This window comes from Elephantulus edwardii, unplaced genomic scaffold, assembly GCF_000299155.1.
Source record: "Elephantulus edwardii isolate Elephantulus edwardi_28Jun2011 unplaced genomic scaffold, EleEdw1.0 scaffold00052, whole genome shotgun sequence".
In the NCBI taxonomy this organism is placed as follows: domain Eukaryota; kingdom Metazoa; phylum Chordata; class Mammalia; order Macroscelidea; family Macroscelididae; genus Elephantulus; species Elephantulus edwardii.
The window spans coordinates 1,764,504-1,789,819 of record NW_006399802.1 but is presented as its reverse complement, the minus strand read 5'-3'; the positions used below and the strand labels follow the sequence as shown (position 1 = coordinate 1,789,819).

General features: G+C 48.0%; 1 protein-coding gene across 10 annotated transcripts in view; it reads left to right on the top strand.

Annotated features, from left to right (window-relative positions):
- The first annotated feature begins 291 nt into the window (after positions 1 to 291).
- The window catches only part of PAX5 (paired box 5), a 198,148-nt gene continuing 173,123 nt past the window's right edge, over positions 292 to 25,316 (top strand). For 4 of the 10 annotated variants that reach the window (XM_006886853.1, XM_006886850.1, XM_006886849.1 and 1 more), the window contains exons 1-3: positions 367 to 416; positions 13,133 to 13,298; positions 19,222 to 19,419. In XM_006886853.1, the coding sequence (XP_006886915.1) occupies positions 371 to 416; positions 13,133 to 13,298; positions 19,222 to 19,419 (410 nt within the window). In that variant the 5' untranslated portion in view covers positions 367 to 370. Of the gene's footprint in view, positions 417 to 7,303; positions 7,347 to 13,132; positions 13,299 to 19,221; positions 19,420 to 25,316 lie in introns of those variants that run through there. The other 6 variants (XM_006886854.1, XM_006886851.1, XM_006886852.1 and 3 more) reach the window with 4 other exon arrangements.

The following is a 25,316-nucleotide window of genomic DNA, read 5'->3' as shown; positions in this document are numbered from 1 at the left end:
CTGAGCAGGCCCTGCGCGCAGCGCCCACCCGTTCCCCGCGCTGGGCCGGAGGTGCGGGGCGGCGCGCTGGGGGCGCGGCGCGTCTGGGGACATCTTGTGATGTTGGCGAGAACAGGACATGATCTCACATGGCGAGAAGCTCTTTAGTTCCTTAATCATTTCACGGTGCCTTCGGACGCTTTTTTTCCACCTAAAACGTTTAGTTTCAGCTCAGTGATCAGCTACCCCAGCTCGGCGGGGGAGCGGAAGGCTTGAATTATTCCGACCTGTGAGCGGCCGCGGGTACAAAAAAAAAAAAAGAAAAAAAAGGCACCAAAAAAAGTGGAAACTTTTTTTCCCTGTCCATTCCACCAAGTCCTGAAAAATCAAAATGGATTTAGAGAAAAATTATCCGACTCCGCGGACCGGCAGGACAGGTAGGACTATAAGGGTTGCAGGCGGGCTAATTCCAGAACATGGCCAGGCGCTGGTCTCCACACTGGTTGGCCGTGGGGGAGGATGGGGTGCGCCGCATTTTCTTAGGGATTGACTCTCTGTGGGCGCGCTTGTATGGCTTTTCATCAGTGTTTTTACAAGCTTCTACAACAGTCCAAGTGTCTTGGAGCTTCTAGAGTTTCTCTGGTTTTGAATGTTTCTGCTGAGTGTCTGCCTGGACGGCTGAAAGTTTACCTGATCTCTGTGTGTGTTTACCTAAGAGGCGCAATACCAGTGACAGTGTGTGTGTGTGTGTGTGTGTGTGTGTGTGTGTCCAGGAGTTTGTGTACGTGTGTATTTTTGTCCTCATGTGTATCTAAGAGTTGGTGTTTGGTTCTTATCCAAAACTATGACTTACTTATAATTTGAAATTTTGGAAAAAATCTGACTATGCATCTACTCCGTTAAGGACCTGTGTCCACCTATCATATCTCAAGTGATTTTGGAAGAAAACCATCTGCTGGGTGCACACCAGCACACACTTTAGTGCCTATCGCTGGGCCCAGTGATGGGTCTGGGGCCTGTGTGCCACTGCCAGGCAGGCCCAGATGCCATTCTGTTGGAGGCTGAAGCCGGGGGTAGTGGTGTATGTTCAGGCTGTGTATTCGGTCCCTTGGTGCTTCATCCTGTGGGCATTGTCACGTCTACCATTTGTTCAGAAGGGTCCCTTGTGACAGGCACAACTCTGGCAGGTGTAAACAGGCAGCTTATGGGCTAGTTGTGTGGTGTTTCAAGGACAGCCCAACTTCCCTGTGTTCCCTCCACCCAGAGAAGCCTCGAGCTCTGGGTATGTGTGCTGAGTGTATGCCCAGGTCTTATTCTGTGGGTGCCGCTCCAATGGAGGAGAGCATTGGTAGGTGTATGCCTAGCCTCAGCATTCCATTTTGGCGCCTGTATGCCCACACGCTTTTCTGGCACAGGGCCTAGTATGTTGTGCGCCTCCCCCCCTAAAAGTCCAGGCAATGGGTAAGGGGTAGTTTCTGTCGGAGAGGAGGTGGCAGGCGGCAGGCTGCAGGGGGGGTCTGATCTTCCCTGAGGCTTTAGGTGACTCTGGGAGCTTCTTTCTCTCCCCACGCCACGTGGGCTAACTCTCACACAAACATCCTCTGAACCCTGGTACTAGCCCTGCTTTCACCCAGCATTTCTCCTTCTAGATTCCTTCTGTGAGCCCCCACCTCATGAAATGCAGGTCAAAGGGCAGAGAAGAGTGAACTTGGACCCCTAGTCCAAGGAAATTCTCTGGGGATACATGGTTCCGAAATTGAAATTGTGATTTGAAGTAAGGTGAAGGCGGAGATCCAGGAGGTAGAGGAGGTGGAGGGGCCTAAAGATCCCCCGGGCGGGCGAGGGTTCAGAGAAGGGTGTCTGGGAAACCCCTCACTCTCCAGCCAGCCCTCCCATCCTTGGGCAGTAAGCATCTCAGTAGGTGGGACTCTGCGAGGTGCCGGAACCCAGAACGGAGGTTGGTGTACGTGCTGGGAACCGGACAGAGCTTGAGGGTCCGGTGGAGGGGTCTGCGCGGGCCTCTCCAGATGAGCTGTCTACGAAGAATGTAATTCACGGCGGTCGATGGGCCCTTTGATTAGTTCAATCGCCTGAATAATCGTTTAATCAATAAAGCATTTCATTCCTCTGAGCGGCGGGCCTGGGTGGGGCCGAGGGAGAGCCGGAGCTGGCCAGAGTTGAAAATCTGGAGGGCCACGCCCCCCTTCTCACTCAGCGGTGGGGACCAGTCCGGGGAAAGGGCCAGCAGTGCCAGTGACACGGCACGTCCGCCACTGGGCACCTGCAGGACCTAGGCGGCGGGAAGAGCAAGAGGATGCTGGGGGACTGGTGAGGCTCGCACTCAGAAGGGGGTCCAGGTACAGGCTCCCTAGATCTTCCTGTCCTTCCTTCAGATCTTTGTGACCATTCCTTCTTCCTGACCTCAGTTCCTCCGAATATGAGATGGGAAGGGAGTAGGACCTAGCTCTAAACTGAAATTTGGGGAAAGTCAGCCATGAGCAAGAGCCAACCAAGGATCCTCTCATCTTGTGGGAGGGAGAAGGGTCAACTGGAGTCCAGAGAGGGGCTGTTATCTGCCTAAAACAAAAAAAGCAGGAGGTGTGGACTGGGGACAACTTCTTCACTAGACCTTTCCTGCTGAGAGAGGAGATCTCACACACACTCACACACACAGCCCCAGTGGAGAAAAAAAAACAACAAAACAACCAGGCACTGGGCCAGGAATACCTGTATGGAGGCTCCCAGCTCTGGGATAAGCCCAAGGGTGAACTAACAGTGATAATCCCATGGAAGGTCATCTCACCAGGCCCTGGGAAGTTGCACCTCAGGGATTATGCTCTCAGGGAAGCAATTGTGAGCCTCACATCTTTGAGAGAGGTGACAAGTGATTCCAGGGTCCCAGCCCTGTGTGCTATGTGTGTGATGACAAAGGTTGTTTACTTGATTTCTCAAAAATTCTGCTTACATTCTGCTTTTCTTCCCTGCTCTCTGGGCCAGGCAGCCCCTTGTCCATAAGCACAGGAATCAAACTGGAATGGGCTCTGCAGCGTCTAGTGATGTATCAATGACTTTCCTCCTTGGGAGATTTTAAAATATTTTCTTTAAAATTTTGGTTAGAGAGGACCACTGGGTTAGGACAGTGGTGCCGAGGCATCTCTGAGCCTTTCTGAAGCAAGTAGCTGTCTTTAGTCCTGTAGGCCTTGCTTTGTCCCAAGCAAGGGCAGGAAAAGGGGCTGGACTTGAACTTTTGGAATCACTCTCAGAGAGCTATCCTCCTGGACATGGTGGGAACTGAGTGCACTGCAGAAAGGGGCACTAAGGGGGACAAGGAGAGCTTGTGTTGATAGGAGCAGCGGCAGCAGCAGCAGCAGCAGCAGCAGCAGCAGCATCTCAGACTCCAGAGCCAGGTGGAAATTCATAGATTTTGGGATGATTAGTGGGGTTTGCTTTAAATTGAGAAACTTTCAAAGGCAATTTAATTTATGTTAAGTGAGTTCCTTCTGGGATAGTTTTCTTTCCTTGTATTTGTCTACCCAAAAGCCTGCTCCGGTGGGCTTGGAGAAGGAAACCACACCACTGTTGGTGAACCGTGAGGCCCAACTTCCCACAGCACAACGGCCAAGGGACCTGCTCTGGTGGCTGGTTATAAGGTCGGGCCCTATCCCTTTGAGTTAATCCTTTCCGGAGGCCTGCTGGCTCTGGCAGCAGTGAAGAACTCCCTCTCAGAATAGGCAGGGGTGGGATACCCAGATGTGCACCCCAAACTCCCTCTGCCAGGTGCCTCACACTATTCTGGAGGGAGTTGTTCTCACACAGGCTAGGCTGGCTCTGTGTACTCCACCTGTTGACCTACATGCCACCCCAAGCTGGGCGTCTGGGTGAAACTGCACGAAACAGGGAGTTCAAGGTGATGCAGTTGGAGAAATCTGTGCGATTCCAAACCCCTTAACAGTGCTCTGGAGATGACCTGAACCCCACAGGTAAGGAACATATTCCTGATGAATTATTTAATTTTACTTTGAATTCTTCCTGTACCCTACTACCCCCACACCAAAAAAAGCCCTGAAGGCACATATGGTTGCCCCATCATCTCTGTGGTTCTGAAGAGGTGCTTCTGGAAAAGAAGTTCCTGGCTCATTGCCTTTACTCTGGATTTGCTGTGTGATATAGGACACATCGTAGCTCTACTCTGGGCCTCAGCTTTCTAGGACGGCAGGATCTGCTCTTGTAAAATGGAAGCAACTTAGCCTCAGTAGTTGTCTATCTCATATTGTTATTATTGTCTGGCTTTAAACTTGACAAACACTGATGAGAGGCCACTGTCTGCATTCTGCAGCGCATCCCCACAATACTGTCTCTACAGTGGAATGGAAAGTGCCCAGGTGTGGTCTATGGTTCTGAATTCCAGTCCTTTCTAACTTAGACCTTGCCAGTAAGCTCAGAGGTAAAAGTGAACTCTAACTTATTTTCTTGTCTTGTTTTTCCTGCTGTCTTCCCCTTCCCTGGAGACACACCAGGGAGGCAGAAGGAACTAAGGTTTGAGCAGCAGGGTTCCAGACAAAGGCGAGAGAGTGCTATTACCACCACTCCATCTCTCACCCCTATAACTGCACATGGAAACCTCTGGGTCTGGGAGACCCTCCTGGCAGCGTCCCCTAGAGAAGATGGGAAAAAGTTAGAAGCTTTTCTACTGGTCAGCTGAGACAGGGACCAAAGATGGGTCTGAGGGTTCACTTAGTGTGGCAATCAATGTGAGGAGTGGACAGTGTAAGGAGAGGGAATTGGTAGCAAGACCAAGCACCAAGGAAGTCAAGGACCAAAGACTGAATACAACTCAGGGCTTTCCCAGGGTCAGCTTGAGCACGGTCCTTACCATCCCTGGTCTGGAGTGGGCACCTCGAGAGTCCTTGTTTTAATGGACTTATTTTTTTTATATTAGAAGAGCATTGCTTATGAATTCAGAATCATGGGTCTCTGGATCACTTCCTCTAAATACTGAGCCCTGGTATGTCGAATATACTCACAGAACTATGGTTGCTTGATGGAGAGAGGCTGTCTCATGCTTCCAGTTCTTTTGGTCATTTTCTTAGGACGTCAGACTCGAGATAAACTGAGTCCAGTTGAGAGAGTCCTGCTAGGAATTCACCTGTTTTGCCTTAAAACAAGTTAAAAGAAGAGACAGGAACTTCTCAATCAAGGGAGAGGGGTGGAATTCTCAGGACAGCTGGAAGCTTGCACTGTAGCAGCCAGCTTTAATGTGGCAAACAAAACCACCTGCCGGTCCATTTCTAGTATCCTCATTAGCGCTAGACGCCACTGGGCCTTACTGGGTTCTCAGGAGGCCTCGCTGGATGCAGAACTGCCCCAGCTGACAGAATCCTCCAGCTGCACATCATCAGCTCCCAAGCGTTTGACAGGTTCAGGTCCCAGGCTGAAAACAGGGCCTATGGTCCTGAATTTGGGCAACCTGGTTCAGTCTCAGATCGCCTCTCCTCCAGAAAGACATTGCTCCAATTTTAAAGGAGTGTGATATGCCCTTTCCCTCAACGTGTCTGCTTTAGGTTAGAGAAGAGTTGAATTGGGGTCTAGCCAGAGGAATGAGGAAAAGGGATGAAAGAGGAGGGGGAGGCTGGCTTAGCAGGTCTTGATAAAATCAGAAAGCGTTGTGGTTAAAAAGAACCTTTATCAAACCTTTATCTGACTGTGCCCATTTTACAGATTAGGTAACTGAGGTACATATCCCGAGTCCTTTCCCACTTTAATGGAGTCCTAGATCGTTAATGTGCTTCTTGTTTTCCTCCGACATTCGTGCTTTATTTTCCCTTCTTTTTCTAAAGACCATTCATTTCCTTCCACCCTCGCCTTGGCTGTCCCAAACCCTGAGAGCGTTCCAAGGGTCCAACGCCGTGGAGAGGAGGCTCACGCCGGGAGACAAGCCACGGAACTCTCCTGGCATCGCACGGGCCCCTTCCCTTCTTCCGTCCCCACTTGGCGCTCCACTAGGCCAAAAGCCGGGTGCGTTTGTCAATGAACGTGGCGCCGCCGGATAGACCCCGCCCCCTATTCTCTCCCATTGCCCAGGTATCGGCTAATCAGGCGGAGCTCCCGGATAGCTTAACCAATAGGGAGGGGTCTGAGGCCGGGGCTGGCTGCGACCGTTCTGATTGGCTTTCTGAAGTGTGATTGGCAGGCTAACATCCCGCCCCCGCCTCCGCCCCCGCCCGGAGGGAGGCTGAGCCCCGGGCGGCGCTGTCCACACGCAGCGGGTCCTGAAAGCGGCTCCGGGGCGGCGCGGTGGCGCACTGTGCGCGCCGAGCAGGCGGAGGGCTAGCGCCGGCGGCGGCTGCAACAGAGCGGGCGGTCAGAGCGGCCAGCACTTCCATCCTAGCCCCGGCCCCGGCAGTCCCGGTGGTGGACATCCTCCTCTCTGGGCTCCTTTTTCTCGCTTCAAGCCTGGGGCAGGAGCGGCGGCCGTCCCGGAAGAGGCAGCTGAAAGACAGTCCACCCAACCCCCGAGAGAGGGCGGCGGGTTCGAGGAGTTGGTAGGCGTGAGGCAGATACTGAAGCGAGGAGTCCGTCGTTGTTGTCCCTGTTCCGGGACCCGGCGATGGGGGCGCAGCTGGGGCCGCGGGAACTTTGAAGGTCCGGGGGCGCGAGGGCTGCCCGCTCCCGGGGGCTCCAGAGTCTGGGATCCCCGGCCGGAGGCGGAAGCGTCTCTGAACCCACCGGGGCCCCAGCTCGACCGGGGAGGAAGTTCTTTACAACTTCGTCCTAGACCTCGGAGAGCCGGGCGCGCAGAGGCTGGAGGGGCAAGTTCGCGCTCCGCGGCCTCAGAGAAGGGGAGAGAGACCAGGACCCTCTGGAGCCGAGGGATCCAGGCGCCACTCCGGCGGCGGCGAGACCCAGCTACGAGTCCGCCTGTGGTCAGGCCTTGCTGCCCCTCTGAGCGAAGCCAAGGGCCGTGCGCCCAGCCGGTCTCTCCAAAGGCACCGGGGCGCGAGTGGCGGCTGGAAGCGGCCCGGGAGGCGGGTCCCCGCGGTATGTCCCTGCCGGCTCCTTGGCCGCGGCTCCCTGAACCCGCCGGGGAGTGAAGCCCCGGAGCTGGACGCCGGCGCAGCTGGAGCGCACCCGCGCGATTTCCCGCCTCTCGGTGCCTCCCTCGGCGCTCTCCAGCCGGCCGGCCCGGCGGCTGTGAGCGAGGCCCCGGAGGTACCAGCAGCGCGCACGGTGCCCGGCCTGGCGGCGCGGCTCCTCGGCCGCCCTGGGCAGCCCCTTGGCGCCGGGAGGCGGCGGCGTGGGCCCGCTGGCAGTCTGGAGCGCCCCGATGGAAATACACTGTAAGCACGACCCGTTTGCATCCATGCATAGTAAGTAGGCGGCGAGCTCATTTCTCTCACTCTCCGGCAGGGACTGGGTTGGGGGTGCCGGAGCGCGGGGCAGCTACTAAGGCCGGGAAGACCCTGGACCTCTGTGGCCACGCAGAGAACTTCACAAAGCGCAAGGCCCCCAGGCAGGACGAGGTACTGTGTGCCCTGTCCCGAGGACCTGGCACCGCGAATCCCGCCTCCGGCAACTGCAAAGAGGAAGCAGCGAGCTGCGGCCATTCCGAGGCTGTAGGGCCAACATCCCCGAGTGCGGAGACTCCCGACTGGGACTCGGAGAAGGCTCAGGGCCCGGCCAGGCAGAGGGCAGGAAGTTGTAGGGGGAGGTCAGCAGGAGTGGCACACTGCGCCCCATATCCCAACTCCATTGCGTCCGTTTTACAGCCGCCAGGGGTGACCGGGATTGAGATGGAGAGGGGAAATGCGGCCTGCACTGGGGTCAGTGTGCTTTTATGTGAGAAGGAAAAGGCTGAGGGTCAAGCGAGGACACCAGGTCCAGGGCTCTGGAGGCCTCTTGGAGTTGAGGAGAGGGATTTGGAGAAAAGCAAAAATCAACGAACTATCCATTCCGGACCTGAGCGTCAGCTTAGGAGCCGGCTAGCTCGTACAGTGACCCCTTACAGATCCTTTGGGTCCTTCTCTGCTGGACGACCGCTTCGAAATGGTTTCTCTTTTAAAAAAAGAAAAGAAAAGAAAGGAGTTTTTAAAAAGGAAAAAAGTCAGGTGGTCACCATACAGGCGTCTTCTTCTGAAAGACGCCGCGAGTGTAGGAGATAGGAAGGGTGGTTCTGTTCGCGGGCAAGGCCCGCCTGGCTCCTTGACCCGTGGGTATCCTGCCGGTTCGCCCATTAGCGCAGCCTCTAGTGAGATGAGCGCTTCTCTCACGGTGAGTTAACGCCGCATTAGATTCGGAAATTTCAAGGAAATTCCAAGTGGAACGAATCGCGTTTCCCTTCTGAGCGCTGCCTAGACCGGCCGGAACAAGGCGCCAGGCTTTGGCGACATCCTGACGGGTGTCCGGCTTAGGTCTCCGAGGGCTACATGTCAGGGAGTCGCCTCTAGGCTGGAGGCCCTGCCCAAGCCCGGTTGCCCTCTGACAGGCGGGGCTGCAGTTTTTTGGTTGGTGTGTGGTTGGTTCCCGCCCCCCCCCCCCCCAGTTGAGAGTCCCCTGTTTAACAAAGACCAGAGAGACCCGGCTGGAGAGAAGGCAAGCTTCCCGGGCGAGCGTGTCCGCGTGCGCTCTGTGGCAGGAACGGCCTGGCAGTCAGGGAAGGCCTGACTGTGACTGGCTGCGGGCTGGTCACTTTCTCTTTGTGTCAGTTTCCCGAGGCCAAGCTAATTAAGGCGTCCAACGATTCCTTACCTGTTAGGGCCGGTGCCAAAATGGTTTCCAGTGCGCAGTAACCCCAGCGCCCTGGGCAACCTTCTCCCTCTGCAGAGTCCCTGAGCGGACACGCTGATCTCTCCGACGGAGCCCCAAAACAATCCGGTGAGGGACATTACTTTAAAAGGTGAAAAAACCATTGGATCAGCCCTGGAGCAATTGGGAAAACAATCTTGGACGATCAGTTCTCTCTTCGTTGGTGGGAAGCCTCGAGTCCTTCAGCTGCAGAGCACAGAGGTCGTGCTCCGGCGCTGGGCAGCGAGCATCAGACCTCGCGGTCTGTGCTGGAGCGTAGAGCAGCGGGCAGCTTTTCCCAGGTGCGAGTTACTCGAGCGCTAGTGCTGATGTCTCTGTCCCTCCTTGTCCCGGTCTTCATCTGTCCTCCTCCCGGGCAAGTGCTCCCTCCTCCCATTTTCAATCTCTCTGGCTGCACAGTGGGGGCTGGGCCCCAGCCAGCCGAGCTTTCCCCAGCAACCCCGAGGCTCCCCTGGAAGTGCCCTGGGTTCTGACGCCCAGTAATGTTACCTGCTTGCACAATGTAGGCCCACGCTGGGGTCTCGATTTGCTGGCAATCTCAATCCCAACCTAGTAGATCCTGGGAGATTAACTAGGTTGGTAGAGGCTCAGACCAAGTTCATTCCTCCTTTTCCTTCTCTGCTTCCGGTCAGTTTTTTTCTCCTTCAAGCTTCTGCCTCAATTATCTTGGGGAAGTCATGGGGGAGGAACAGGTTGCCAGAAAATGGCTTTCTGAGTTCCTCTGCCTCCACCCCTTCCTTATTCCAAGCTTCTTTTCCCCTTCAGCGCACGGATCAGTCTCTCTCTACAATGATCCTTTCCCCCTAAGTAGCATTAACAGTTATAAAGCACTTTTTAAACAAAGTACTATAATCTCCTACCTGAGTATTCTCTCACCTTCAGCTATACCCATTTTACAGAGTATGATGTTGAAGCCAGAGAGACAAAAGGATTGACAAAAAATTCACAAAGACTAAGCTGCAGTCATAAACAAATGAAACAAGATGTCAAAGATTCATGGAAAGGAACAAGGAAGGATTCAGATTCTGGAGAACGGGCACTGGGTGGGCACACATATGTATGTTGGACCAAGACTCTTTGGTTTAACCATATCTGTGTCCATAGCCTGACTTGACTGTGTGTATCCGTGCCTGTCTGTTTAAAAAAGAGTCCATTAATAGAGATTACTTCTCTGCTTTTTTCCCTGTTTGTATCTTGTGTGCTTTTTCATTCTTCTTCACTGGCTTATCAAGGGGAATTTCAGGGACCCTTTGGGTCCTGGAGTTCAATCTACAGCTAAATCAGCAGAGACCTTCTCCCAAGATCTTATGCCTTGACATGGTTTTTGGGGTGTGGACATAGCCCCTGAGTGGGCAGCACGTCCTTATCAGGGCTTGAAGAGCATCTGTGGAAGTTGACCCCTTTCAGAAAGGCCCCAGGGGCAGCTGCGGTTCAACCCTTCTCCTCCCACCTCCCTCCAAACCCTGCTCTGCCTGCTCTGTGGGGGCGGGGCTGTTTCCCTAGTATCCGTATGTCTGTTTCCTGGACTTTGATTTGTTTTCATCTGCCTCAGTGTTAGTCTCTCAGTAAATGTTACCTGCTTTGGAAAAGTGTAGATTAGTCTTTGTGCCACCCTATACCCTTTCCCCTGCGGGATGAACCTTTACCCAACCGGAGTCCACAGTAAGTAAAAGCTGGGATGTGAGTTTCCCAAAGAACTGTAGGCTGAAGGGGGGGGTATGGATAGAAGGACTGCAGAACAAACACCTTTGTTCCCCCCTGTCCTCCAGATGCCCCCCTTAGGTATTCCCCATTTTCTCTTCCGTCTTTCACTGTGCACCATTATGAGCTTTCCCCCTTCCACCTGGCCTAACTTCTCTATTCCTTTTTCTGTTCCTCTGCCTTGCTCACCTGCAGCTTCTCTTTGGGGCACTCTTCCCCCACCCCACTCGTTGCCCTCTTCTTTAATATCCACAGTTTGGACCCATCACGCATCTCTCAGAGTCCCCTTTCATCTCTTTTCCTCTTCCTACTATTGTTCCTCTCAGATTGAAACTTCACTTGCTTACATCTTGTCATTAAGTGGGAGACCTTCCCTTCTGAGGCCACAAATGTAATGAGATTTCCTCATTGCCCTCAGAAGAGCTCTACTGCATAGGGCTGTGACTGAGGCAGAGAAAGCCAAGTGGGTTTGGAGTCCTTTCTAGGAAGCTGAGGACTCTCACCTTATCTTGGGTCTGATGCCAACTTTGAACATGTGAATCTGCCTCTAGAATGGCATTGATGGCCAAGTCTTTGAGCGCCAGTGTGGTTGGGGGTCCATTGGCATCTAAAGTGACAGGTCCTATGTGAGTGCACGTATGTATATATACATGTGTTGGGAGTGTTAAGGTTTTTTCCATGTTACAAAATGACCCCCAAAACTTAAAAACAACCAGACTGCTTTTGGTTTCAGCTATATTTGGGCAGAAAGTGTCACTTGTTGGTGCTGAAGCCCACAGACTAGTGCAAATGGATCACAATGCCTGGACTCACAGGTCACTTTGGTGCTGAGTGCTTTTTGTGTCTTTTCCTGCAGTTTCTTCTCAGGTGAAGTCTTATCAATTGTGAATTGAATTTTTTTTTACTCAGATCCACCTTGCTCTTGAAAGATCTGTGTAGCCCTTTTAAAAATCAGGTGTTCCTCAGGACAAAGCTTTACAAAGGATCTTGACCAGAAAGGCTGCAGTATTTCTATTTCAGGTGAACTGTGCAATTACATTGCTATATACAAAATGAAATTTGGACAGTCTTCCTTTTTTTCTTATTTCTAGATTGTTTTAGAAGGATCAAAATGGATTCAAGCTCATTTTTCAAATCAGAGAGAAAACTGACTAGAATTGGAGCAAAGTATTAAAGAGATCTGTAAAAATTATATTTCCCCCCCTTGATACAAGTCCAAGATTGAAAGTTTGGGGAAATGTTCACACTAAGGCTCATCGGAAGCATCAGTGCATTATTTTGGCAGTTGTAAGGAAATAAGTTGTGCTGTGGGTGTTTTGTTACTTCTGTTTCAGCTGTTGCTCATGAGCCTGCATAGTTGAGAATGAAGCAGAGAGAGCGAAGATGAAGTGGTTATTATTTTATGTTTCAATTTGGAGTATCTATATCTGTACAATTTCAGAATTGCTTTTCCTTTTATTTATATGGTCTGGTCCTTGCTACATCTCTGTTTAGGAAGAGGTTTTCCCTTCTCTTGTCCTCTGAGCTGCCAGCAGCATCTGTAAATGCTTGGACTTGACTTTTGGCTCCAGATCTCAGCCATGTCAGCTCAGGGCTGATTAACAGCTACGAGGTCAATGGTGTGGCTACATTGGATCACTCTGTTGACTGACTTGCTTGGCTCTTCACTTTCTTGGGTCCTCACTTTTCTCCAGGCGAACCTTGCTATCAGGGAAGAGGGCATACTGGGTGGTGCAGACACCTTCTGGATTCCTTTTACTGAAAATTCATCCCAGAGCCCTTGTAAATTCTGGGGCTCAGTAGACTTTACAGCTTCATTACCACCCCGTAAAGCTGCTTATCAATTGCAAAATATGCCAGAATTCTAGGGAAACTTCTTTGTAACAAGCCCTGATAAAAATGGAGTAGGATGTGTGGTGTGTGGAAGAACCCTAACTGATTTTCTTTTGTGTGCTAATTGAGGACATAGTGGTCAAGTTTGCATGTCAGCCTCACCTTCTTAAAAGACAGGATTTTAATCTAGGCAGTAGCTGAGGCTTTGTCTTGGTACTCTGGAGATGCTATTTTTTGTTGTTTAAAGTCTTTAGTCCTTGAGGTTAAAGTAGCCCATTAGACAATTTAAAATGTGTACCTCCCAACCTCCCCACTGCCCTGAATCTTGGTATATTGAAGTTTTCCTTTTAATTTTGAAAGACGTTTGCTAAAAGGAAAATAACGTCATTGTTCCCCTCCAACCTCTTTAAATTTAATGCATTTTAAAATGTATCTACTCCCTATAATCTTAGTTAGACCTCAGCATCATGTAATAGGTTGAGCCCCTTAGTTACAGACTGGGCTGTTTTCACATAGTCTATTGTTAAAATAAAACACCATAAATGACAAGAAAATGCTAATAACTCAAGGAAATACAGTGTGAGATGCTCACTCTCAGTAGCTCAGTTGACTGGCTGAAGATGGACAAAGGCTAAGATGAATTTAAAAAGCAACCTGGGTGCTGGTGTAGCCTGCATGTTCCAACTCCAGGCTTGAGCCATCTAGCCTCCCTGTCATTTCTGCTCAGTGGGGCCCTGGGTGCTGGCAGCGGCACTTGTCTACCTGTGACTGGTTCTAACCACCTTTCCCATTGCCTTTTGTTTCTGATCTATTTCAGGACATGGAGGAGTGAATCAGCTTGGGGGGGTTTTTGTGAATGGACGGCCGCTCCCGGATGTAGTCCGCCAAAGGATAGTGGAACTTGCTCATCAAGGAGTCAGGCCCTGCGACATCTCCAGGCAGCTTCGGGTCAGCCATGGTTGTGTCAGCAAAATTCTTGGCAGGTAAAGGCAGGAGCCCCAGGCTTCTCTTGATTTTTCACAATAAAGAGCTCAATCATGACCCGGTAGAGCTGTCCAGTTCAGTATGTCAGTGTCCCAGCAAGAGTCATGGAGGTGCTTCACTTCACAAGCACAGCACTTCAGAGTTTGCAAGGTCCTTTTGAGACTGATGGACTCCGAGCACCCTCAGGAAGCCACTGTCTCAAGTGATCTATGGAACGGGGTGACTCAGGCAGGAGCAATAATATGTTTTCTAAAAACCTGGTGAATCATTCTGAATAACCTAAGAGTTAGCTTACTTGAGCAGGGCAAGGAGAAAATCCACAAGTTATAAAATCACTCAACTACAGTGTAATGGTTCATTTTAATGTTTTCAAAAGCATGCTCCATTTTTATTGTCCAGCCATCATTTTCACATTTGGGCTATCACGCAGCCATAGTGGGCTGCAGTGTTTCCCCCCACCTCCCTGTTTCATTTCCTTTGTAGCGACACACTTCTTAAGTAGATATTAAATTAGAAAGGAGGAAAGAAAGAAAAACAAAACCAAAAAAAACAATCCAAACCCAACATCAACTCTCAGATCTGACATTTGAAAGTTGCCATTTGACCCGTCGATTTGCTGCAAGCAAAAGACTCACAATGATAGTACTCCCCGAAGGCTGGACAGCCTTTTAACATGCCCGCCTGTTCATTTTCTCTGTCAAGTCTCTCTGCATGATCCAGGGAAGCATGTTTTGAGATGAGGGAACAAACAGAGGGAGAGGCAGAGTGATGAACCCACACCTGCATTCACTGCGCCAGTCAGTACTCAGGTTGGGCTGAAGCATCGTTTTGGGCCCAGACCATCCTCTTTCCACAAAACCCTCCAAAACAAAGCCATAGGTTTGTTTTCAGGCATAAGGTGTTATGACAGTCTCCCTGGAAGCAAGGTGCATTTCTGGGATTAGCCATCATATCTTCTCGCAGTATCTTTCCTCTCACATCAGAAAGCAACCTTTTTGTCCTGGATGGTGCCATTATGGTTTGAAAGCAGATGCTTGAAAAGAAATGTTTTGAAGTGTATCAGTGACTTGTGACTTTCTACTTGCATCTTTCTTTCCATCTGTGGAAGAAATTTCCTCAGGTGGAGGGGGCAACAGTTTCTGACAATTTGAGGAGCCTCGCTTGAGGTGAAGGGAAGAAGCTTCTGGGCCAGGGGTCTGGCAGCCTCTGTTTAGTCTTCATTCTCCTGTCCAATGTGGGTCATCGCAGCTTTGGAGACTGTGAACTCAGCAAACAAATAAGCCCCAGCAGGATCTTGGAAAGACACTGAAGAGAAAAAAAAGAGAAAACAAAGATGAAGAGAATTGAGAAAAAAGAGCAGAAAGAAAAAAAATGGAGAGAGTTGAAGAGAGGAATACAGGAGACAAAGGGAAAGAGAGGGTGGAGAGACAACTTAGACTGTCTCTGTATCAGACTTCTAGAGTCAGATCAGTTTTTGAGGTGTTCTTGTGAAGTGTCTGCACAGAGGAAGAGGGAGAGAGAAAGCGGCCCTTCCTTTGTTTTTGCTGAGCAGACTTTTTGCTTGTTTGAAATCTTCCCAGGGCAAGAGCTTGAGCATTCTCTGAGGACCCTCCAGAAGCTGTGTCCTTGTGAGCTGGTGACCCGGAGCTCTCTGAAGCTCCTAAGGAGACCAAGGGGGACAGAGACCCTCCCACGCCCCATCCACAGCCTCCCTGGACTCTCTCAGCCCAGAATAGATTTGTCACTAGGTAGAGTGGCACTCGGAAGTTGTGTGCCGCTCCGGTGCCTGGCCGTTTAAGTTGTCAACAATAAATTGGAATTTCATAGCTCATTATTTTCATAACTAAGGACCACAGTGGACAAAATGTCATTCTAATTAGAACTGCCTTTTAAGAAACAAGTTTCGCCCTAAAACAGTATGACTGGGAATTTCTCATCTGGGGTTGTTTGAGCCACTGATTTTTTTCTTTTTTTTTTTTTCCTCTCTGAAGAATTTGATGGTTGCAGATGAGGTAACAGATTGTGGTGTGTGGTGGCTGTGGCATTCAGAAGCTGCGTGGCAAAGCAGGCAGAGTCCCTGGGGTGGGTAGGGACCTCCGCCATCTCAGGAAGATGGGCGATCTGCCAGGAGTATGGGCATTCAGACTTCAGAGCTCCAGGTTGCGCAGGGGCTTGAGGGGGAGAGCTCGGTGGCATGCAAAGCCATGTTCAACCCACCCAGAACGACTGACTATTGTCTTTTTTTTTCACTGGAGCCTGGCTGGGAGGTTCAGGCCAATCAGAATTGTGTGGTTTGTTACTCAGTAATAATAAACATTCAGGGGGTTTTAATCCAAACATGTGCTCTTTATTTTATGTTTTGCAAAGCTTTTCTTAACCTGTCTGTATTTCTGCCTTCTTAGCAACCCGGTAAGGCAGACAGGAGAAAAATCCTCCCCTTAGTATACAAATGGAATAACTAAAGCCCAGAGAGGCTATGTGAGTTGGCCAGGGTCACACTGTGAGTTAATGTCAGAGTCATTGACCAGCATTCATACTTCTTGACTGCTAATCTAATGCCCATTGCAGGGTTGGAACAGCGCTGTGTGCTCAGGGCTGCTATTCGCCTTTTGTCTGTGAGCCAAAGGGTTGAGGGACTGTTTTCACTGAAAGGGTGGTTGTTAAGTCTGAATCTTCACTTGACACAGTTGCAAGTTGGGGTTTTAGAGTGTCAGGGCTGTCTTCTAGGTGCCTGGCCTGTGTGTCAATCAAAAGAAAGACAGAGACCCATCATATCAAGACCACAGCCCCCCTCACTGTTGATGCTGTACAGGTGGGATGGGTGGGGAGCTCTGAGCACTGCTGCCTACAGCTACCCTTTTGGAGCTGTGGCGTGACTATTGCAGCCTCCTTCAAACAACAATTTTGAGGACTCAGTTCTGGTCGTCTGTGTGGCTGTAACCCCAGCTCTGAGACTGCCTGTCCTAATAGACAGTCAGTGACGATTGAACAAATAAATGAGTGAAAAGATGCATGTGAAAATGGCTGCTAAACAGTGACCTTCTACAATTGTAAGGTATCGTCATTAGTCTTTTTATTTTTGTGACCACAATAGCAGTTTGTTTTAGCAGAAAGAGCCACATTTCAAAGCGGCCTGTCCCCAATTTCCAGAAGGATGTTTGGCAAGCTGTTTATTCTTCTAAGTTATTGGTTTTCTCTTCTACAAAATCCTGCTGGCTCTGCTGGGCTGGTGGATGGATCAGGATAATTTGAGAAAGATCTCTGTAAATGCTAGAATTTTTGTTGTGTGTGCCGCTGAGTGAATGCCTACTCATAGTGATCCCATAGGATGGAGTAGAACTTCCCCATAGTTCCTAAGGCTCTACATCTAATGGGAGCATATTGCTAGTTCTTTTCTCCTGCAAAAGGTTAGAATTTTAACTGTGTTTAACCACTGGGACACTAGGACTACTCTGGTGTGTTGATAATAGAGGAAGCTAGGATTTTGAAGCTCTGTCTCACATACTTTGGACACGTGGCCAGGAAACGACTGGTCCTTGGAGAAGGACATCATGCTTGGAAGGGTGGACGGACAGCGCGGAGAGGAAGACCCCAGATGAGGTGGATTGGTATAGTAACTGGGGCAATGGGATTACGTATATCAGAGTCAGTAAAACCGGCTCAGGATAGAGCAAGGTTCAGAGCTCTTGTGTATAGGGTCGCTATGAGTCACCGGTGACAGCATGTAACAGCAACAACAACAGCATTGTAAAATTGAAAGGACAACTAAAGGCTGCAGAAATTAATGTTTGCTTTGATGTCCAAATCCCCAAATCCCACTGCTGAGATGAATCCGACTTGTACCAACCTTCTATTGGGTTTCTGAGGCTGTAAATCTTTATGCGAGGAGACTGCCCTTCTTTCTCCCCAGTAGCAACTGATGGACTTGAATAGCCAACCTTTGTGTTAGCACCCCAACAAACAACGCCATATACCATCCTTTGTGTATAGTGCTCCTTTTGCTTTGATTTAAGAGGTGCTTTATAAGATTTCTGATAGAAAGTGTTTTCTTGAATGTTTTCACAAAAATCTATTTGTGACTAACAACAAGTTTTAAACAAATACATCAAGAAGAAAACTAGATTGAGGCAAAATTTTATAAATTTCTATCTTATCAATTAAAAAAAATACAGCTTTCAGTCTCTATATTACCCCTTCCAAATGAATTTATTTGCTTCTAGAACATTCGTTGACTTGGCCCCAAACCCGCCTTAGAAATTTAGTATCTCTAGAAATATGGCCAGTTCTTGAGTATTAATTCCTACCAATGCCAAGAGAGAATAACTTCATTTCCTTACCCATTCAACACTCTTGTTAGGTTTAAAAGTTATTGTTGTTATGTGTTTCCCAGTAGCCTGTGACTCATAATTACCCTATGTACAGAAGTTCTGAAGCCTGTCCTTTTGGTTAAAAAAATTCAAGTGCAAGATAACCTTCTTTGGGAAAAAAAAGGCGAGGATTCCTCTGTAAATGTTCAGAGAGACATTCAATAAATGTTCAGTTCAGAAAAGGAGTCAAGGAATTTTTCCCCTAAAATGATCTTTCATGGCACTCTTCTCTGGGGTCTCGGTTTTACAGTAATACCCTGACATCCTATTTGCGTTAATGATAAAGAGTTGATAGCATGGAAATGTCCTTAGAAACAGCGATTTACCTCAGGGGAGGCCCCTGGAAGTGTGGTGGAAGAGCAGACGAGAGTTGTGAGTTGTAGTTGGCTTTTTTTTTTTTAACTGCTTGGGTTTTGACTAATAGAATATATTTCCAGTTAATTCGGGAACCCAACATCCCTTTCAATTTTATACTACAGCTATTGATTGTCTTATGGAAAAATAAGTGGCATTTTAGATGAAAATTTCATGTACTTTAGACTAATCTATTGGGTTGATAGGATGGTGGTAGAAGAACTGACAAATCAAAGGTACCCATTTTGGGGGAACATTCTAGCCCAGGAGGCTGGTCACAGCCCTGACATGGTCAGCTGGTTTTGTGAGATTCTGGGCAAGCCATTTAACCTTGGTAGGTCTCGGTTTTATATCTTAGATGGAGAGGTTTTCAGTTACTCGTTCACTTACGTGTGTTTTCAAACCATTTATGTGCTTTAGAATGATGGAGAGGATTGAATGGGGAAAATGACTTGAAAGTTTTCTGTAAACTCTGAAATGATAGAGACATGTGACAAAATCTTGTTAATAGCATCCTGACTGATGCTGTATAGTGGAACTACTGACATAGTGAGCCCTGTATGCACTTGTAAATTTTCCAGTAGCACTGAGGAAAAGAATGAGAAACAGCTTAAACGAATTTAAATAATATATATTTTTAAAAAATATGACCAAAAATTTAAAAAATATTGCCAAATGCAATAATGGTTACCTGTGGTGGACAGTGTTTGGTGGAGCTTTCTGATTAAAACAAGCTTAGAAGCAGGAGAGGCATCCACTGCTGAAATAGCTTGCCTCCAGAAACTCTGTGAACATGGAGAAACGACCAAAGTTATACAAGTGTTCAGGTCTTCCATTCATAGGGTCTCTGGAGTCATTTACGACTCGATGGCACTTAACAACAACAACGAATTTTTTAACTTGTATATCCAAAATACTATCATGTCAACATATAACCAATATAAAAAAAATACAATTAAATGCTTACATGTGAGTGTGTGTGTGAAGTCTTTAAAACCTGATATGTATTTTATTTACAGCACATTTCTATTCAAATACTAGCCATATTCCAAATACTGAAAAGTCACAGAGGGCTAGTGACTTCAGTCAAGAAAGCACAGTGTGGGCATTTCTGGGACAGAACAGCTTGTTATTTTGTTCTTAATATTTGTGTTGTTGGTTTCTTGTGACTAAGTACCTTTCTCCTTCACATGGGTTCTAGGTATTATGAGACGGGGAGCATCAAGCCTGGGGTAATTGGAGGATCCAAACCAAAGGTTGCCACGCCCAAAGTGGTGGAAAAAATTGCCGAGTATAAACGCCAAAATCCCACCATGTTTGCCTGGGAAATCAGGGACCGGCTGCTTGCGGAGCGGGTGTGTGACAATGACACGGTGCCCAGTGTCAGTTCCATCAACAGGTGAGGAGGGGTTGGTGCTTGCTGGGGCTGTGGGTCCTGGAGGCTTTGTATGTGCTTCCCCTAAGACACCTTGTTTCTCCTTTCACCAGGTCTCTTAAGGGATTATCAATAGGAGGGATGCTAATAGGACCCAGTGGGTCTCTTTGTTATCCTTCTGTTTGCTAAACTTTGACCTAGGGAAGAGGGTTGTCAGTATCCTGGCCATAGCTGAATGTAGTTCTTGAGTGTAGAACGATTTCCGTAACTCTTATCTTTGTCTTGCTCCATGTGTGGAACATTTTACAGACAATTGTCTTGAGTCACAAACCTCACTACCCCTGTAAATCCAGCCTTGAGGTCTTACGCTGACTCATCTCTGGGTTTCTAGGACGACTGTCTCTCTTCTAGTAGGCAGAGGTTGAACCAATGAGTATGGTGACAGACTTGACTTAGATTAAGAGATTCGGCTGCTGTACCAGATCTACCACAAATGTAGAGTGTGATTCTGGCAAGGCTCTCCTCATCTTGAAAGCCTAGGAAGCCTAGAAGTGGTGCTAATGTAACCTGTGACCTCAAAGAATGATGTGCAGGATGCTAAAATGTGCTGGAGTTAGGAGATTGCCCTCCTCGCAGCTTTCTTAAATCTCACCCATGGAGAGAAAGAAACAGAGACACCCTGGATGTTAGCCCAGGATCTTTCTGGGAACTACAACAGCTCCTTCTCTCCGATCTGATCCAGGAAACATTCAGTGGCATCCTCAGCAATTTCCAAATGAGTTCCTGAAAGGATACTTTCTAATGCAGACAGTATAGTTGCAACTCCATCCAACCTCATAGAGTTAGGGATGAACTGAAATGATTGTTCTCTGAACTTCACAAACTGGGAATATGAACAATTTGCACTTTTCCAAGATCACTCCCTACACTTCTCATTGCAGAGCTTGTCTGGACCTTGGGTGTTTGCCCTGCAAAACTAGGGAGGTCAGATGAGAATGTCCCTTTGTTCCCCTTTAGCCCTGATGGTCTTCCTTCTGCAATGATATCCTGCACAAAATCACCATGTGCCTGTCTGTGTTGACGCTTTGAGACTTGCTGTTTCAGAAACCATTTGCCCATTTTTCTCTCTCAGCAAACTTTTACAGAATCCTCCACATCCTGCAAGATGCTGAGAAGATAGAGGGACATCAGAACATAGTTTCTGTCTCTGTTCTGTGGGAGGCTCCTAGCCTAGGGTGGGGTCTGGCACGTGAGTCTGGATATCCTGAATGGTGTTACCAAGGAGGCAGGCAGCAACTAATAGGGTAGGCTTAGGGGTAACAAATATTCTTGGTCTTTATCCTGATCATAAGGGGTCTCAATATGCCTTACAAGTGCCTTATTTATGGCTATTTGGAATATTTCCATAACATAAAACAAGCCGTTTCTCTGCAAGTGTCCAAAATACAACATATTATTTTGGGTAAATTTGCAGTAAAAGACCACTTTAAAACCTTAAAAATGTAGTATTAAAGTAGGGAGTAAAAGAAAAAAAAGACCCTCAATGAGTTGGCTTGACACGGTCGCTGCAGCAGTGGACTCATCCCACCTCATGATCATCAAGATGGTGCAGGACCATGCAAAGCTTTGTTCTGTGTATGCAATGATGCTATAAATTGGAGTCAATTGGACAGCATCGAACAACAATGATCAAAGCACAGACGTGGAGTGGAGTGAGGCATGTACTGCCATGTTACCAACCTAGAAGTCAGCTTGCTCAGCACAGACCCAGTGCCGGCATCATCTCTTCCAAGTAGGTTATATGGATGACTGGTGGTTTGCAAGATGAACCTTATCTGGTCTGTGGGGTTCACAGAACGTGGGGCCAGGGAGATGTGGCAAAGAGTGACATGGAACTAGGTATAAGAAGTAGGGAGAAGTCAGGCATGGTGCAAACCAAGCAGTAGAAGGACATTGACTTCCCAGATCTAGATAAATACTGCCAGTGTGTGGCAGGTTTCCCCCCCCCGTAATTCTTACGGAGAAGAGATGAGATGAGGACTTATGTGTATGCATGTGTAAGTGTTAGTGTGTGGTTAGTTTGTATGGAGATCTCTGTATTTTCTAATTATGTTAAAAAATATCTTGAGGATAAGCATAATTGGTTCAAAGCACTCCGATTTATACCCTCTGTAGAGACACTGGATGAGATGGATTGACATAGTAACTGAGGTAAGGGGGGGGGTAGGTATGTCAGAGACAGTGAGATTGGCTCAACATAGAACAGATTCAGAGCTATTGTACATAGGGTCACTATGAGACACAATGGGCTCAGTGGCACATAACAATAAAAATAATGGACTTTAGGAAAATATAACTAACTAACCCACTAAACCAGTTAGTTTGTGAATTTATGAATCTCCCCTCCCTGATTTATAGTGAGTTTTCAGAGGCTATAAATGTCACAGGTGCAGATTGTCCATCTTTCTTGTAGGGAGCAGCTGGTGGATTAGAAACACCTGCCTTTGGGTTGGCATCAGACCATCAGAGCTCCCTCCATTTATAGCAGGAACCAAATTGCATCAATAGCTTAAAAAAAACAATAAGTAGAAAAGTCAGCTGTTTGAATAGACATGTGAAGAAAATAGAGTGCAGTGATTGCAGCTATAGCAGGGGACAGGGAGGATTACTAGAATGAATGACGTCAGGTCACCAATACTGTGATCCACCAAAATCCTGGGTTACCAACGCTGGGTGCCTGGAGCTGCGCTGAGTGAGTGTCTGGCTCCAGGTTGCTGGGCCATAGATGACCTCAGGGGCCTCATAGGCATCCTGGTCTATAGTTGCCTCTCCACTGGTTATACCTCTAAGATGATTTCACATCTGTGGTCTCCTTCAGTACCCAAAGGATGACTCTATCAATGTGACAGGTGTAGAAACCAAGACGTGGAGCCAATTTGTTTCAGTGCAACCCTTTGCTGAGAATCTGTTTTTCTGATAGTCTAGTTGTGCTGCTGACCTAAAGGTGGTGCCTCTCTGGTAGTTTGAATCCACCAGGAGCCCTATGGGAGAAGGATGGGCAATCTCTTCCCATGTGATTTACAGCTTCCAAAACCTCCTGGAGAGTCCACTATGAGTTGGTTCTGACTCAGCAGCAATGAGAGGGAGGGAGGGAGAGAGAGAAGGAGGGAGGGGAAGAGAGAGAGAGAGAGAGAGACTGACTAGGTTTCTAGATATACTGAATCAAACTACATTTTAACAAGGCTCTGGTTATTCTTACAGATCTCCAGTGATTCTTATGTACATAATTCAATGCATACTCCTTAACATATGTATAAGAATTAACTGGAGTTTTCTTAAAATGTTAAAACCGTAAAAATTAAGATTCTGATTCAATATAACTGGAGTAGAAAGAGAAATTATCAGCAGGGAGCCAAACTGGAATAAACGCCGTTGAAAGTCCTAATCGACACTGAAGTCAAGGTGGAAGTACAGAAGAATGGGGCTTTTGAGAGAGCCAGGAATGGCACTCAGGTCTTGGTGTAAGGGGAGGCTGGTTACTTTCCAACACGGCTCTGAAGGTCTCTGCAAGTGACAGAATTGTCTGGGAGAAGAGAGTCAAGGAGGTGGAGAACAGCTATTCTGACTTCATTTCAGAGGTCGCATGTTTAGCTGTTGTTCTTCAAGTTCAGTCTATGACCCATCGCCTCAGCGTGCTTTTTCCTCTTCCCTGAGTACTCTTCTCCGAGCTCCTCTCTCAGGGCTCCTCTCTGGCTCCTCCCTGTGCTCTGCAAGGAGAGCCAGTCAGCATCTTTGACCAACTGACTGAGTGCAATACCAATACACTGAGACAGTCTCATGCTACTGTACCCTCCTTCCCCACCAAGAAAGCTTGAGCCAACTCCCTGTCAATGTTACTTCCCATGTGAAGACAAAGATGCCATTGCATTCAGATGGAGGCCTTTGTAATTGTCAGTGGCGGTGGGGTAGGCAGGGAGCTCTGGTGGAGTAGTCTGCAGAACTAGAGTTGCACAGCTGACCCAAACTGGGCAGAGAATCTCTGGTGGTTGGGATCCACCAGTGATTTCTTGGGAGAAAGATGATCTGACTCTTCCATTGCAATTTACAGCCTCAGAAATCCATTGCTGTTTTGCTGTATTTCAAACGGCTGGGAAGGGGAGTGGGGCTGCTCGAAATGTAGCTATTCTGATGGTGAGCAGGGTCATCTCCTCTCCCTACTCCTAGAAATGAGTGCCTTCCTGGTGTCTTTGTCGGGACCAGGCCGAGAAATCATGTCTGACATCAGGTTAAACAACGATGAGCCAGCTCTGCTAGGCTTGGAGGACATTTCGTGGAATGCAAACCAGGCTTCCCTACGAATGTTGTGGGTGCTGGGATGCTGGACAGCCATTTGGAATCCACGCAGTCTGGGTGGCAAGTGGCTAAAAGGTGACTCAAAACTGTATGGGGAATCAGGTCTCCCGTCTTCAGTCCCAGTCGCATGGCTCCAAATCATAGGCCACGTGGTAGCAATCACAAAGACTACCAGCACTATTTCCCGATCAGAGGGGCAGCTTTATTTAGCCCCAATCGGTTGTTGCCATATGGGAATGCAAAGCCAGGCATCATGTGGAATGTTCTGATTTTTTTTTAAAAGGGAGACACTCAGGTGTTTATGTAAAGGGACTCAATTTACAAATACTGACAACTGATTCAGATACGAATAATGTACTGCAGTCCAAACAAACTGGATGTAGCTTGGGGCCGATGGCTTGTGAGCTGTTTAATCCTAGCATTTCAGCAAGACTTGCCCTCTCTTTCTTCTCCACATCATCATCTTGGGCGATGCCTGAGGGTCCTCTCCCAGCCTGGCCCAATCGGACCCCCGGTTTTTTAATTCTCAATATAGTTTATGGCCCAAATATCTTACTGAACAGATGGCAGTTTGATCAGTGCTATAGACGTGTTTCTTTAGCCCCATTTCCTCGTTTCCTTTTCCAAGGCACCATGATTTTCTCTTTCAATGTAATTTTTTTTTAGGGGTGGGGAGTGAGAAAATTTTTCAAAAGACCTGGTCTTTATAAATTCCCCTGTCACAAGAAGAAGGGGGGCGAAATGGGATCCCAACAAATGCCTGTAATACCTAAAGTCCCCACGTTTTAATCCTCAGATTCTAAATGGATTTTGAATCCAAATAGGTTTTATGCCTCATATATGAAGTTTTTTAGCAAAGGGACCATTTCATCAAATATGGCTCAAAGGAAAATGCTTGAGTCTGGGCGTTGGGAGTCTGGGCTTATTTGCTTTGTAACCCTGGGGAAGTCACCTGAGAATCTGGGCCTTACTTCCCTCATCTGTAGGACTGACTGACTGCTGGGCATCCTTCTCTTTTGGACCATCTAGGATTTTCTTATGGTGTCCAGAGTCCATGCTTAGCAAAGTAAAGAATATGCCTTGTAATGCTAACTACCTATTAGCTCCAACTATCTCTAGTTTATAAAAGGTCCTCAGTGTCCTTTTATCATAATAGGTCTTGATGATAACTGTTATTTAAAAAAAAATTTTTAAAAGGACTGCTTCATTCAATTACAGTCTTGTTCTTCCCATTGATATTTCTTTTTAATGGAATATGATATTCATTGTTCTTATTTGGAGACTACCAAGAGCTGTTGTTAGGTGCTGTCAAGCCAACTATGACTCTTATGAATAACAGATCAAAACATTGCCCTCTCTTGTGCCATCTCCCATGAAGATCAGTTGGACAAAATCAGGGATGAGAGGGCTCTGTACAATTCTGAATTCCCTGGCATAGGAGAGTCTAACTGTAGCCTTACAGTAGGTTATGATAGTGATTCCTTCCTTTCCCCGGCTCCTGTGGGAGTCCCAGAATTTTTTTTTAAGGTAAACATGAACAATATTAGCCTTTTAGGATTGAAGTTGGT